At 38.9% G+C, this 14,111-nt stretch overlaps 1 protein-coding gene across 1 annotated transcript; it reads right to left on the bottom strand.

The window, feature by feature from the left end:
* Nucleotides 1-2,332: 2,332 nt before the first annotated feature.
* Nucleotides 2,333-13,835, bottom strand: LOC140238004 (uncharacterized). The gene is made up of 5 exons (XM_072317933.1): nucleotides 13,736-13,835; nucleotides 5,567-5,639; nucleotides 4,754-4,854; nucleotides 3,402-3,634; nucleotides 2,333-2,917 (listed from the first exon to the last, which is right to left on the bottom strand). Exons 1-5 carry the CDS (start codon nucleotides 13,833-13,835, stop codon nucleotides 2,360-2,362), a joined length of 1,065 nt encoding a protein of 354 aa, XP_072174034.1. The 3' UTR covers nucleotides 2,333-2,359.
* Between the last annotated feature and the right edge of the window lie 276 nt (nucleotides 13,836-14,111).

Raw genomic sequence — 14,111 nt, 5'->3', positions numbered from 1 at the left:
GCCATTGTGTGGATATCATTCTGCAATTCTACCGGAGATGCTTCAGTCCTTGTGCTGAACAGGATACAGGTAATTACATACACACACATTGTGTAGTTTTGTACAAGAGTAACATAAGTCCCTTGCCTTACTCTCAGGACTTACAACCTTTCTCCACAACATCTCAAACCCTTCAGATGAAAGAGTATAAGGTCTCCCTCCCCACTAGTCATTGTCTACGTAATGACATGAGATGAATATGATATCATTTGAATTCACAATGAGTTTAGAATTTTAACAGTCCTCTTCCTTCCATGGTGATACAGCAGGGAAGAAAATAAACCTTTTCTCTTCTATATTCATTACAAAGGCTGCTTGAATGGCTATGGTATGGAATGAGAAGTGAGAGAAAAACATGACATATGCCCTACACGAATAAACCTATTCATCCACATGCTTTAAAGGGTTGGTATAGTTTTGATTGAGATGGGGCTTCAAGTTTCCAATGATTTTTGATGATGATTATTTTTTTTTTTTAACTATGAGAAACCTCTTATAACATAGGAAAGAGCATACAGTTCTATGAGAGATTAATAGTTTATTTGGTGAAAATTGGTTTTGAAATGGCTGAGATATCAAAAAACAAAGCGATCCCAATAAAAGGTGGGACCCACTTTTTATTAGGATCTCTTTGTTTTACTTTGTTTTTGGATATCTCAGCCATTTCAAAACCAATTTTCATGAAATAAACTTTGAATTCCTCTTACGAATTATATGCTCTTTAACATTTCATAAAGTGTGATTGAAGTATCTCGCAGTTGAAAGGTGAATCCCCATCTCAACCAATGCTACACTATCCCTTTATTTGGTGAAAATTGGTTTTGAAATGGCTGAGATATCAAAAAACAAAGCGATCCCAATAAAAGGTGGGACCCACTTTTTATTAGGATCTCTTTGTTTTACTTTGTTTTTGGATATCTCAGCCATTTCACAACCGATTTTTATGAAATAAACTTTGAATTCCTCTTACGAATTATATGCTCTTTAACATTTCATAAAGTGTGATTGAAGTATCTCGCAGTTGAAAGGTGAATCCCCATCTCAACCAATGCTACACTATCCCTTTAAATCTGCATCTCTCAACCAGTGAACTGTGAAGCTCTCACAGGTGGATAGAGATGTTGGCCAAAAATAAAACAAAAATAAATGAATATGTGATCTAACTGAGCCTCAACAAAATTTGTAGGAACCAAAGTGGGTCTAGGACTGAAAAAGGTTGAGAAGCATGGCTTTAAGTGATGTCTTCGAAGAGCACCTGCAATATTGTATGTGAACGAGAAAATAACAACACATGTATTTGCATACTCTTCGACAGCAACATGATCAAACATTCAAAAACTGCATATCAAAGTTATCTTACTAAAATATATCTGTATACTGTATGCAATATTTACATGATTATCTACACTTTCTGCACAATGATTATCTCAGAAGTGGAGAACTCTTTGCCTCAAGAAAACAGCAAATTTATGAACAAGCTCTCCTGTGATTGCTCACCACAACACTCTTAAGACAGGCTATCATAAATTGTAAGTAACTCAATTCCAATTATTTGGATTTCACACTATGCGTTTAAACATGATTCACAGAGTTGTAGTTTTTCCATCATTTGTACTATATGCTTCCACATTTATAGCAATAGAAAACAGTTGCCAAAATATGTCACACAAGAGAAGTCTTCAAGTCTATGCAAATGTAGTCATCTTTTATAGCATTATTTGTCTATTTTATATGCATACCCTGCTTCAATCAATCATCATGTTTATGCTCTTAAAGGTAACACAAAACATATTGGAGTTCAATCAATGAGAAATAAATATATAAATAACATAAAATATACACACTTCAAACAAGTACCGAGTTGAATTATACAAGATAACCACTGTGGCAAAGTTGTTACAAATAAATGGACAAGTTTTAGAGTAGTGCTTCTACTCTTGGTGAGAGTTGTCATATGTAATTGGCAAGAAAAAAATGAAGTTTGAAGCTTTGTTTGCTTCCCAGCAATTCTGGCACTAAATCATAATAATTTGAGTAGGTAAAAGAGACATGTACAGATGTGAAAGTTGGCAGATGTACCAGCTCCAGATTTCACAACCAAAGTCACTCATGCTTTAGTTCACTGGACTTGTATTAAGCGGGTGGTAACTTTGGGGCGCTCCATTCTATAACAGCCAACATACTCGTAACATGAGAGGGGCATGATGGCACGGCTCAAAATCTTCCTCTCACATCTGTGTTCTTTCTCATGCAGTTCAGAACGGTCTGTCTGCACTCAGGTGATGCTAGTACAGAGTACTACACACATATCTATTGCACTTCAATCCTTGGACTCTTCCTGAATCTGTATCTGTTTATACCGCACTTTGTTCGCCGCCAAAGTGGCCTGGGCAAGATTGACGCTGGTTGGTTCCACCCCCGAGGGGAGGGTCACAATGAGCCCTGTCTGGTGGGCTTGGCCCTGAGCCACGCTCCCTAGAGCGGAGGAGGAAGAGGAGGAGGAAACGCGGGGCTCCACAATGATGCTTCCCGTGGAGATGGGGGTGATGGACTCCAGCACAATGCTCCCGTTGGCTAGGGACACGCCCAGCGGACTGGCCAGGAGGGAAGGGCCGGCTGCGGCATGGGCGTGAGAGAGGATGGTCGGCGTGGCCGTGGCAGTGGTTGTGGTGGTGGAAACAACTGCAGCTGTCTTGCTGATGCTGTTACTGCTGCCACTGCTGCTGTTGCTGATCGAGGTAGTCTTGACCAGCTTGTTTGGTGCAGTCACTGCGGTCAGGGGCAGGTCCAGAGGCTGTTTGTGTGTTTGACGGTGCTGCCGAAGTCCCTGGGCTGTTTTGTAGCTCTTCCCACACAGACATTTGAAGTTCTTTTTCACCTGGATAGACAAGGTTGATACAACAGAACACAAACACATCTTACTCACCTAACATACCAGGTACCAGGTAGTTGTTTGTTTGGTTTTTTTTTTTTTTTTTTTTTTGGGGGGGGGGGGTTGTTTTCTTTTCTTTACATATGGAACATTTACACTTCAGTAATTAAACTTATCTGAATAAAAATGAAGAGAAGAATATGCAAAATGTTGGTCAAAGCAAAATTGCATTCCAAGTCCAGCATGATGAGATAAGCCATATAATGTCTTGTAAAAATTTCTTCCAAAGACAAAACATTTGCATATTGGACTGAAGGGGGTCTGCTAGACCAAAATACATCACACATTCTCTCCAAATCCTCCTCTTCAAACAAGTTACCTCAAAACACAGCAAATTTGCTTCTACCTGGGCCATCTTTCCTCTTCTACACCATCAAAAATGATTTCCTGATTAAACAGCCAAGGGACAACAATGGGATTCTATACCAACCTTCTTCTCATTGCGGTGCCCATTCTTAGCATGGTACTTCATCCCGTTGACGTTCTTGTAGCGCTTCTTGCAGCCCGGCACGGGGCAGAGAAAGGGCTTGTCGTCTCCGACTTGGGTCGCCATGGTGCGCAAGATGAGCTCGTAGCTGAACTCATCCTGAGTGGTCCATGAGTTGTCACTGTCCGAGTCACTCTTGCCATTCTCCCCATCAAAATCCCAGTCGCTGTTGTTCACTGCTGGGGAGAAGGCGGGGTGGGTGAGGGGAGGGGAGGGGAACATGGGGTATAGAGAGGGAGAAAAATGCAATATATGCCATCAATACTCCAAACTGTTTAAAAAAACTCTTAATTTTCTGAGACAAGGCATTGTGAAACAGTGTTTCCTGTTCAAAATATCTGAGATGCGTGGACCTACAAGCTATACGTGTCTCTCATGCTGCTGAAAAAAAAAAAAGATGTGAAAAAAAAGTCACAGATGAAAATGATCATTAAATGCCTTAAATGAACAGCCACCTGTATCTGTGCGTGACCACATTGTACCATACTCAATCTCCCAAAATACTGGTCTAACAGACAGGTCAGACTAGTAGAGAAAATGGGTACGTGTGCAGCCCTGCATTATATGAAATGGTATACCAGTATGCTGACATTTGCTCACACACAATAGTGACAGCAAAATTCTCAAAACTTTGTACAACTCAGTGTTTCTCCCCCACTACAATATACACACCCACGTTAGCATAGTTCGAAGATATTTGAATTTACAGATACCATGTTATAGCCCCTTGTAAGCATCTAGAAGCAAACAAGATTGTTCCGTTACTATTAAGTTTAAGTAGTATTTCCAAAAACATTTCTAATGCCTTGGTGATAAACTACCAAAGTCTGCCTGTTTTGGCCAGTAAGTATTTTGGTGAGGGCCAGCACTTTGTAAAGTTGATTTACATTTGACCAGTTCAAGATATGCAGATAAATCTTAAGAGGACTGTGCATGATTGAAATGTCAATTTCTGTGAAGGAATGTCACTTGAACTGCTAAATGATTTCAAATCAAACCATTTTCTTTTTTGTTTTGCTGACTCACTGTTCTCACTGTAGCCTACCGGTATCGAACAAACTGTCCACATATTCAATATAACCCATGGAGTAAATCTTCCTACGGTAGTACAGACGTATATCTTCCCAAAGGAGTATAACACAACTATCTATCCCCATTCCTGAACGCCACACACTGCTGTTTTAACAAGTCGCTCGGTTCAATACTGCTGGAATTCTATGAAAGCTACAACACACACACACAAGCAAGTACCGGTATTTGAACTAAGAATCTACCAGATTGTTCATGTTTCTCACCGACAAGACTTTGGCCGATTGTCTTTGGGCTTGATGCTGCTGTGCTGTGGACACGTGCCTTTTTCTTCTCATGCTGATGCTTGGCCGCATCTGTGACAAATCTGGATTTTGACAAAAGAGAAGTGACATACTCAACATCAACGTTTATACATTCTACTCTACACTTGAAGTACTCGAATTAAAGGCCGTAAGCAATACTTTAGACTTGACCTTGACATAGTGACCTTTGACCTTAAACTCCACTGGGGTCATTTGCGCAAGGTCCTAAATGCAGTTGTATGTCTGCAGTTATCTGATATGCTTGCGATATGCCATTGTCAAGTTATTTCGGTACCAACACTAACAACTCATAGCTTATAATTATCTCACTATACTTTTCATCTAAAATATATCCATACACTTTAATTAATGCAGTTTTTCTGTAGTTTGACACCCCTCCCCCCAAAACAAAAACCAACAACAACAACAGAAGATATTGAACACTGTAGGAAACCCTATGGAGGTGAACACAGACAATGGGTTGCCACCTATTTGTGTAAATGTGCATATGGTGCACAATGTTTTGGGTAATGCTTGCTTTAACTACGCACTGGCAAAAAACAAAAACAAACAAACAAACAAACATACAGATAAACAAAAAATCAGTAGCACTGTACATTGTGTTGAAAGTTCATAACACAGAAAGGGTTAATGTGTTCTAAATTATTGGCAAGAGTCTACAACAGAGCAATGGGATGGAGGGACAGTTTCTTCAAGATCTTTCGATATTTTGCATTATATACTGGACAACGAATGCAGTCTGTCTACACTTACTTCATCACATAACTTAAAGGCAGGGCTGACGGTTGCTGAAGTTCCTGCTTTTCGTTGAACTGTGGATCATTATCTGCAAGACACAAGCGATATGATGCATTATTAACTCTTTCAATTCTATTACTAATACATCCATGCACAATGTCAACAGAAGTTTAAGATGGTGGTCCTCAAAGGGTTAAGTTCAGACAAGTACAGCTCTGTATCTGTGTCATTTAGTCCTGGAGATAAGCCAGTTTGTAATAGACCAGTTCTGTAATGTATTCAAATTTTATGCATGCTTTGTTCACAAAAGTTGCCCTTAACTAGAGGCTTGCCCTACCTAGCAACAACTAGGTGAATTCCTGCCTATGGAAATTAATTTTTCTTTTTTTTTTTCCCGCTTAGGGAAATTGTTGTTTTGTTGTTTTTCTTACTATGTGTGTGTTTTTGTTTTTTTTTTATACGAGGGGACTGCACTCTACAAGCTCTGCTTTTTAGCAGTCCCCTCCATTTCCAGCAATATTGTGTATGCATTTACCACAGTGACACGAGTTATTTTTTGTATCTCTGTTGGAAATTTACCTGTATCTGTTTTACAATGTTATTTCTGTTGATCGCATTGTGGTACTGATTTTCTGACATCTGTTTATACGAATGTTTCATTGTACTTCCAATTATTGTGTTTGTTGGAAATGAAAATAAATGAACTTGAACTTGAACTTGAGGGAGCAGGTAAATCGAATGCTTTGTTACCAGGCTGTAGGAAAAGAGACATTATTCATAAATTGTAATACATTACAGAGAAGGTCTATTCAACTTCACTTTAGCATGAGGAAAAAGGGTAATTTGTGATATTAGTCTCCAAATTCAGGGAGTTCAAGCATCTGTCATGAAATGATTATTCACATAATCATCATACATAGTGCTTGCCAGCATGTTCACCTCACAGCAACAAAGTGTTTGGCAATTAAAATAATAATACGAAAGGTTTGTTAATGCATTCAATGCCAAAAAATAAAATGGATGCTTCCCAAAGTGTTAATTGATGGCCAGTCTGGTAACCTGGTCTATGCAGGTTCTAAGTTGTTTAAACATGAATTCCGTGAATTGTTACGTCGAGGAAGCTACTGTATGTGAATGTTGTTTGTGAAATACAATTTAAGTGAAGTGCCTCACCAATTAAGAAGAAAAAAAAAAAAGGTAATTTGGGAAATGTGTGCATGACCGGCTCATTAATGTCTGCAGAGCAAATTGTCACACAAATTTGCAATTACTGAAGAAACAACAATACAGCATATACGCCTTTGGAAAGTGATATAAAGCTCAAACATACAGTTCATACACTGTATGTGCACATGGTTAATTGCTACATGGATATTTGTGGGTGTTTGTGTGTGTGTTTGTTTATAATGTGCATCAAGGCATTAAATTGGTTGTTGTTTATCTTGCTATAAAGGCCTTGCAGAACTACAGTTGAGAAGTGCTAGGAAAACAGCTTCACACAATGTGATAATATATTTTGGTTGCCAGATCAGAAAACCAGTCTCAAGCCTTTATGCCAAGAAACTGACCTATTCAACTCCCTAACTAGTGGAACAATATTTCCATTGTTCAAACAAAAATTTGACAGACTGTGCCTGATATCAAACTTAAGGGGACTGACAGGCTAAGGAAATCTTTCAATTTTCAATATTTGCATCTAAGCAAACACACACCAAAAGATGTGATATCCCTGGATATTATTTCCAAAATGAAATGCAACAACAATGAAAGAATACTAATGGTAAATATTTTAGGAATTTTCTTGGGTTCATGAAGGGTTTTTGCCTAGACAATGGGTGAGTGGCCCTACTGAAGATCAGGCCAGTATAATAATGTGAACTCTACCAGCTAGATAAACATGTGTTTGAAGTTGTGTGCATGCCACTGATGTCTTTTCTTCATTTTCTTGTGTGGTGGCTGACAATCTATCCTTTTGATGTCATAAGGTCCATTAAGTTTGAAATTAAGCAAGCTGTAACACAGCATACTGCTCTGGCTGAGTGAACCACAGTGATCTGGACGAATGGCATGGTCTAGTTAAGGGAGCACAAAGTCTCATTTTCTGAAGTATCCAAAGATGGTGCCTCTCAGGCAAACTTTGCTAATCTGAGGAAAGTTTTGAGAAAGCCTATTGAGCATAGAACATTAATAAAGACCCCTGGCACATTTTAAAAATGGAGACTGAATGCACTCAAAAATATTATGTTGATCAATGGGGAATACCCACAATTTCTTTGAGCATTACCCATTCAGTGGAACTGCCTCCAAAAGGGCACCATTTCATAAAAGTTGTCAGCCCTGACCAGTTGTCTTTCTCAGACAATTTCAGAAAAATCCTTGGTTTTCATTGGCTGAGAAGCTCTGGTCACTGACTGTTACTATGGTAATTGTCAGAGAATGACAACTTGTCAGGGCTGCCAACTTTCCTGAAACAGTGCCCATACAGGAGTCTGCAGGAGTTTAAAATGAAATTGGTCATGACATTTGTTTCAAATGAAATACACTTAACTTTCAACTCACAGAAATAAGAAACAAAACAACTCTGTGCTAAACAATTCTGTGGGAATTTTGCTGCAGAAAATTATCACCCTGTCACCATGACACTGACATCTCCAGACATAATTTATTGGAACACTGATTTGTATTCGAAACTGGTTCCATTCATTCGATTTACCCAAACACAGAAATACAAACTACAAAAATTTGTTCATAGTGATTTGAGGCAGACATATCAACATTAATCGGGAAAGGAGAGTTGTTGCCAATTCAAGGATTCATTTATAAAAGCTGCAAGTTTTGAGGCTTTTGATATTGCTGCAACCAAAAGAAACAATGGTATTGGACCAAAATAGGGTTCAAGTGAAAGAGCAGATCTTATTCTATGTCATGGGACATGAACAATACATCTAGGAATTGCAATAAAAATGTACTGCACCAAACAAAAGAAGTGTGGCATCTGGGACTACATAGACAAATTTGGGGAGGACTTTGGAGCACCCTAACATTCATCTTTTACATGGCAAGACAGACAAGCAGGCACCCGCAAACTCATTGCATTGGGCAAGCCTGTGGTTACAAATTCGCTTTGGGCAATTCCGTCAACAGTTTATTGTGGGAATTTCTCCGGCATATAGAATTGTATTTCAGCAGCTCTGAACATTTGATGTACCGGTACAAAAGTTATCAAACCATTCATCATAAAACTGCCATGAATTAACAAGCTGATGTGGCAGCTTTTGTGTTAAAACATGCAAATAGCAACGTTAAAAAAGCAAAAAAATTAATGAATTAAAAAAAAAAAGGCTGGGTGTGATGTATGCAATGGCACTCTTGGATGGCCATGGGAGACATGAAATAACATTTGGGTAATGGTGTGGTTCTTCTAACATTTAAAGGGATGGTACAGTATTGGTAGAGATGAGAATTGGGCTTTTAACTTTTTGCAAGATACCAAGAAAACACTTATGATATAGTACAGAGCATACCATTTTAAGAGGAACTTAAAGTTTATTTGACGAAAATCGGGTTTGGAATGACTGAAACATCCAAAAACAAAGTAAAACAAAGCAATCGTAATAAAGTGTGGGTCCCACACTTTATTAGAATCGCTCTTTTTTCATCAATAAACGTTGAATTCCTCATAGAATTACATTCTCTTTCATATTTCATTAAAGGTTTCTCATTATCTCACCAAAAATGTTAGAAACCTGAAATTAGGTCTCAACCAAAACTATACAATCCCTTTAATAACAGAGTGGTCAACTTGCATGCTACAAATCACTCACTGTTCCCCCATTACCATAGCAACAGCAGTCAAGTTGCCATGGTATCACGCATGAACCGATACCTCAATTTACCATGTAACAGTATCAAAAACAGAATGCAACAAACATTTTGGTGGATGGTTATGTATGGGATGGTTAGATTCACATTGCTTTGGCAGAGGTTGCCAAGAAGGCTGAAAGACTGCACACAAACCATTGACTGCTGGTAAATGGATCTACAGTGTGAGGTATCATCATGGGAAGTCCAAACTCCAGCAAGCCTTGTACAGGAATGTGAACTGCATCTACTGGGCAGCAGAGCAGGAGACAGAGACCTACATTGAATATAACCTGGCACCGGCCCATTGCATGTATTCCCAAAGCACAGGTCGAGTTCATTATAGGCAGGTTTAACAAGATCAATCTATTCCTTGCTGTCAGCATCTTGTGTACAGAAGATTTCCATGAATATACATCATATGCCTTGCAGGTAGCCCATGCAGTTTAGTCCTTATGAATTACAAATTAGATTTGTTAGCTACAGCAGTGTGCAGGACGATAAGGTGGAAGCAAATATTGCATGCAATTTGCACACCAGTTCAGTATACTCCACATCGCACATAATTTGCAAATATCATAGCACTCACTGTTAAAAATAATGCCAAGAGTTCAGCTTTTATTCTTTTGGCACTATTCCTTTCTAAAAGTATGGAACTTTCAGGTTTAAGAAGTCTCTATCCAAAAATGGGGGGAAAAAAATGAGCAACCCTACTATATGTACTTCAGCCAAATACTCACAACAAATTCCAGATTGCCACATGGAGAAATCCATACTGTGGTACACATGTAATACTTCTGAGGGAGAAATCGAGTATGGTATCCCTACTGCTAATTCCAAAGCGGTGCTGTGTTTCATGTACAGTATATAATAGTAATGAATATCAATAAATTCTGTAATATCAAACTTAGTTTAATTAGCATCTCATTTATAGAGAAAGCCCTGATTACCTAATTAACAGTATGTACAGTATGTAGTCTTACATACGATTTTCCAACCATTTAGTTGAAATCCACTCGTAACACTTTCATTCAAAAATATGTAGTTTAGTTACAACTCTGCCCCCTTGCACAAATTTTCATAAAGGTAGGGTCTATAAAAGTCCTCATTCATAGAACATTGTGAGCTCTCACAGAAATGTACTGAATTCCTGCAACTAAATATGACAGGCACATGGTTCATGTCTGCACATCTGACACATTGTCACAATGAACAGGGAGTGTCGAGTAAATTCTCAAATGATGTTATATTAGATTGCACAGCTGTATTTGTTGACAGGAAACAAAAACCCAAATATTTATGTCGATTGCGTGAAAGCAGCAATATTAGCAGAGCACATTAGTGACAGTTTGAGGAAAACTGGACAATCAATTCAAAAGTCGTGAATTCTTAAAAAGATGGCATACACTGTAGTATTGGTTGAAGTGAGGATTCAGGTTTTAACTTTTTGCGAGATACTTAGAAACCACTAGAATATTAAAAATCATCCAATTCAAAAGAAAGACATGAGTTGGAGCACACAAAGGTTGAGGGTTCTGGATGTTCAAATGTAAAAATGCAGGGTCACCAAGATAAAAATTTCAGAATGAAAAACTCACAAAGAAACTACACATATCATATATATCCTTTTCACAAAGGAAACATGAAATGCTGAGCAAGTGATGTAGACAGTAGTTGTACACTGTATTCAAATGTGTCTATCAAACTATGTAACTGTAAAACAAAAAACAAAAACAAAACAAAAGCAAAAAAAAAAAATGCACATTCCCTGCTTTTGTTCCATGGTTTTTCCCTGGTTGAGATTATAATTTCCAAGCAAATCATTTCCAAATAACTGTAAATAATTCCTAAAATTGAACTTGGAAAATTCCAAAAGTTGGAGGGCGTGGGGTGGGGCAACACTGTCTGCACTGTGGGAGCGCCTTGATTTGCATTGCTGAGAAACAACATAAATTCAGGTACCTCTAAAAATTCCTACATGTTCATCCACTTCTTATTTCACCAGCAATAGGCTGGTGTTTATACCATATAAAATCAAATTTATACCTCATAACACTCAAAATAAACTTGCACATATGCTGACTGTTCCCATGGTCTTGAAAAGAGATTTACTTTTTTCCATCATCATCCTCTTTCTGTGATTCACAATAGAGCGCCCCAGGTTGTGTTTTCGATGTTTTATGGTTAGCTGCTGAGGTACACTGTAGAAAAGTGACACTTTTGTTGTGATGCTGTCTAAGACAACATTCTGTCATTGGCAATTTTTTCTGTAAGGGATACAGACTCATACAGTGATGCTATTAAAGGGTACCATTTATCGGCATCCTGCATATCATGGCTGTTCGCGTACATGTATAGAACGAAAAGGTACATGTGGGATTAGGTGCCATAAGCTATAATGAAAATAGATATGAAGAGAAGAAAAACATAAGTAAACAAACTAACTAAACTAAAAACGGTTCAATTACACATCGGCCTAGTAAATTACGAACACCACGCATGACTTTGAAATTCACTTGATGTATTTATTTTTTTGTATAAGCTGTTATTTTCGCGAGGGTTTAATTTTCACGAATTGCAGTTGGATCGCGAATTTAACAACACACGAAATTGTCTCCATGCGCTTTGTTAATAGAACATTAACATAAGCGTCGACGTCAATTCGCGAGAACATATCTCGTGAAAATATCTGTACACGAAAATAACGGCGTATACAGTACCTATAGAGGGAGGGGGTGCCGATAAAGGTACCCTTTTAAGCCATGCAAAGAAAATGCAATGAACACACTAAAATGGCGATATTTTACTACAGAGATTCAGAACCAACAGGACGGTCAAGAGATTCGAAACTGCACTATTTACAGCATATTTGAGGCAAAAATTAGGCAAACTTGTTTCATACTTTTGGAATAAATGAGCTACAGATCCTCAAGGTGGCAATAGGTGGTACTCTCAATCATACACATTTTGTGAGAAGAACTGAATGTAAAACAGGCAGAGACTAAATGTTTGCGCTTTACTCATTGATATTGTACTGACTGTATCATACTCACAGGCCTGTATAAAAACAAAAACATCTAGGATGACAGCTATGCAATGTGTACGATTCAAAGAACCATCAATTACTCTATTTGTGCACCTTTACCTGACAAATCATGATACATGTAGCTGATGATGCACAGAATTGAAGGGTAAGAAAACTGTACACTGCCTGTAGCTCCTACCATCTTATAACCCTCATTCCTAGCTAGTCCTTGACCGAAACATTGATCCATCTTGTCAGGTATACATGTATGATCCATGCCATGGAGACTGCATCTGGCTTTGAGGGCCATAAAAGCCAAAAAATTGGAAAAAACTCCTTCAGACAGACAAATTTTTCTGTCTGTCCTAGTCCTAGCTGTCTGCATTGTCAATAGGGGACCTTTCTTTCTTTCTTTTTTGGCTTGTATCTGACAGCTAGGGCACATCAGAAAGTAATCATGGTAATAGGTGGGTTAGACAGAAAAATCCTTCTGTCCAGAGCAAAGGAGTTTTTTATCATTTTTTTGTTTAACTTTTAAAATGACTCTCCTCCAACTCTGTCACTCTATTGTCTCTGTATTCCGAAGATGTATAGATAGCTACGTTTGTAGTACGTAGTCTTCACGGAACATACCCCCATCGACCACATACAGACCGATCTTTCGGTTGACAATAGGTGGCCCTGTGGGTCTAGTCTGTTCATCACCACGCTGATTGCTAAGAATCTAATATCAGGCTCTATTATCGTGAACAGTCATGGCCGACTGTAAGTTTAGCTCACTCATTATATAACTGTAAACCGATATGCCAAGAACTGCTGATGGGGCTGTGATTCCATATTGATCGAGGTTTTGCAACTGATTGCAACATGTTATAACCTATAAATAACAACAGGCTGGAAATTACCGCATTATCAATAGACAATAGCGTATTGACGAAAGGCTTATCTGTGCCGCCAGAATAGTCTGGCGAAAGGATGGCATTTAACATCTAACGTTAGACAAAGAAGCTCGACCAACACCATCTTCTTTTCGGTCTTTGTTTTGGCTGCTACTGTTGTGACTCGCCCTAGCTGGCCCACCGACCATTCAGTGTGCTACCGCTAGTGGCACAATCACACTTGCTTCTAGCGAGCTAGCAAGGACAATGAGAGCTAGCGCTACCACCAGGGGCGGGCTTACAACAGCCCTCGTATCCGTAGCGTATTGCACAGCTAGACGTACCGACGTACCTCCACACACTTTAGGGCACGTACACTCAGTACACACCCCGACAGCAACGACCTACCACACAACTCACCTATATGCGCTTCTTCTATGTGCTCGATGAGTTGTCGAAGGGACGGGAAAGTCATTCCACAATCGCTGAATTTGCACACATTGGTGAAGAAAACAGCCATGATCCTTACATCTCATGGGCACAACGGTATTTTCCTCTCCCTGGACAGCATCAGTATTGAAGAGATGTTGGTTACCCTGACCGGAATATATTAGCCATTCTTCCTTCGGTACATGCACTTGCACTTTACTTTGTTATGTGTTTGAGAAGTCAGCTGGCAATTATTGTACGCACCACCACCCTATACGTACTTCGTATACAGTACCCTTTTCCCTACCAGGCAGCTCGTAGCCCGAGACTACCTGCTCCGTGCATGATGTACACACATGCATAGTAG

The sequence above is a fragment of the Diadema setosum genome, chromosome 14, assembly GCF_964275005.1.
Source record: "Diadema setosum chromosome 14, eeDiaSeto1, whole genome shotgun sequence".
Classification (NCBI taxonomy): domain Eukaryota; kingdom Metazoa; phylum Echinodermata; class Echinoidea; order Diadematoida; family Diadematidae; genus Diadema; species Diadema setosum.
This window is presented reverse-complemented; position numbering and strand designations above follow the sequence as displayed.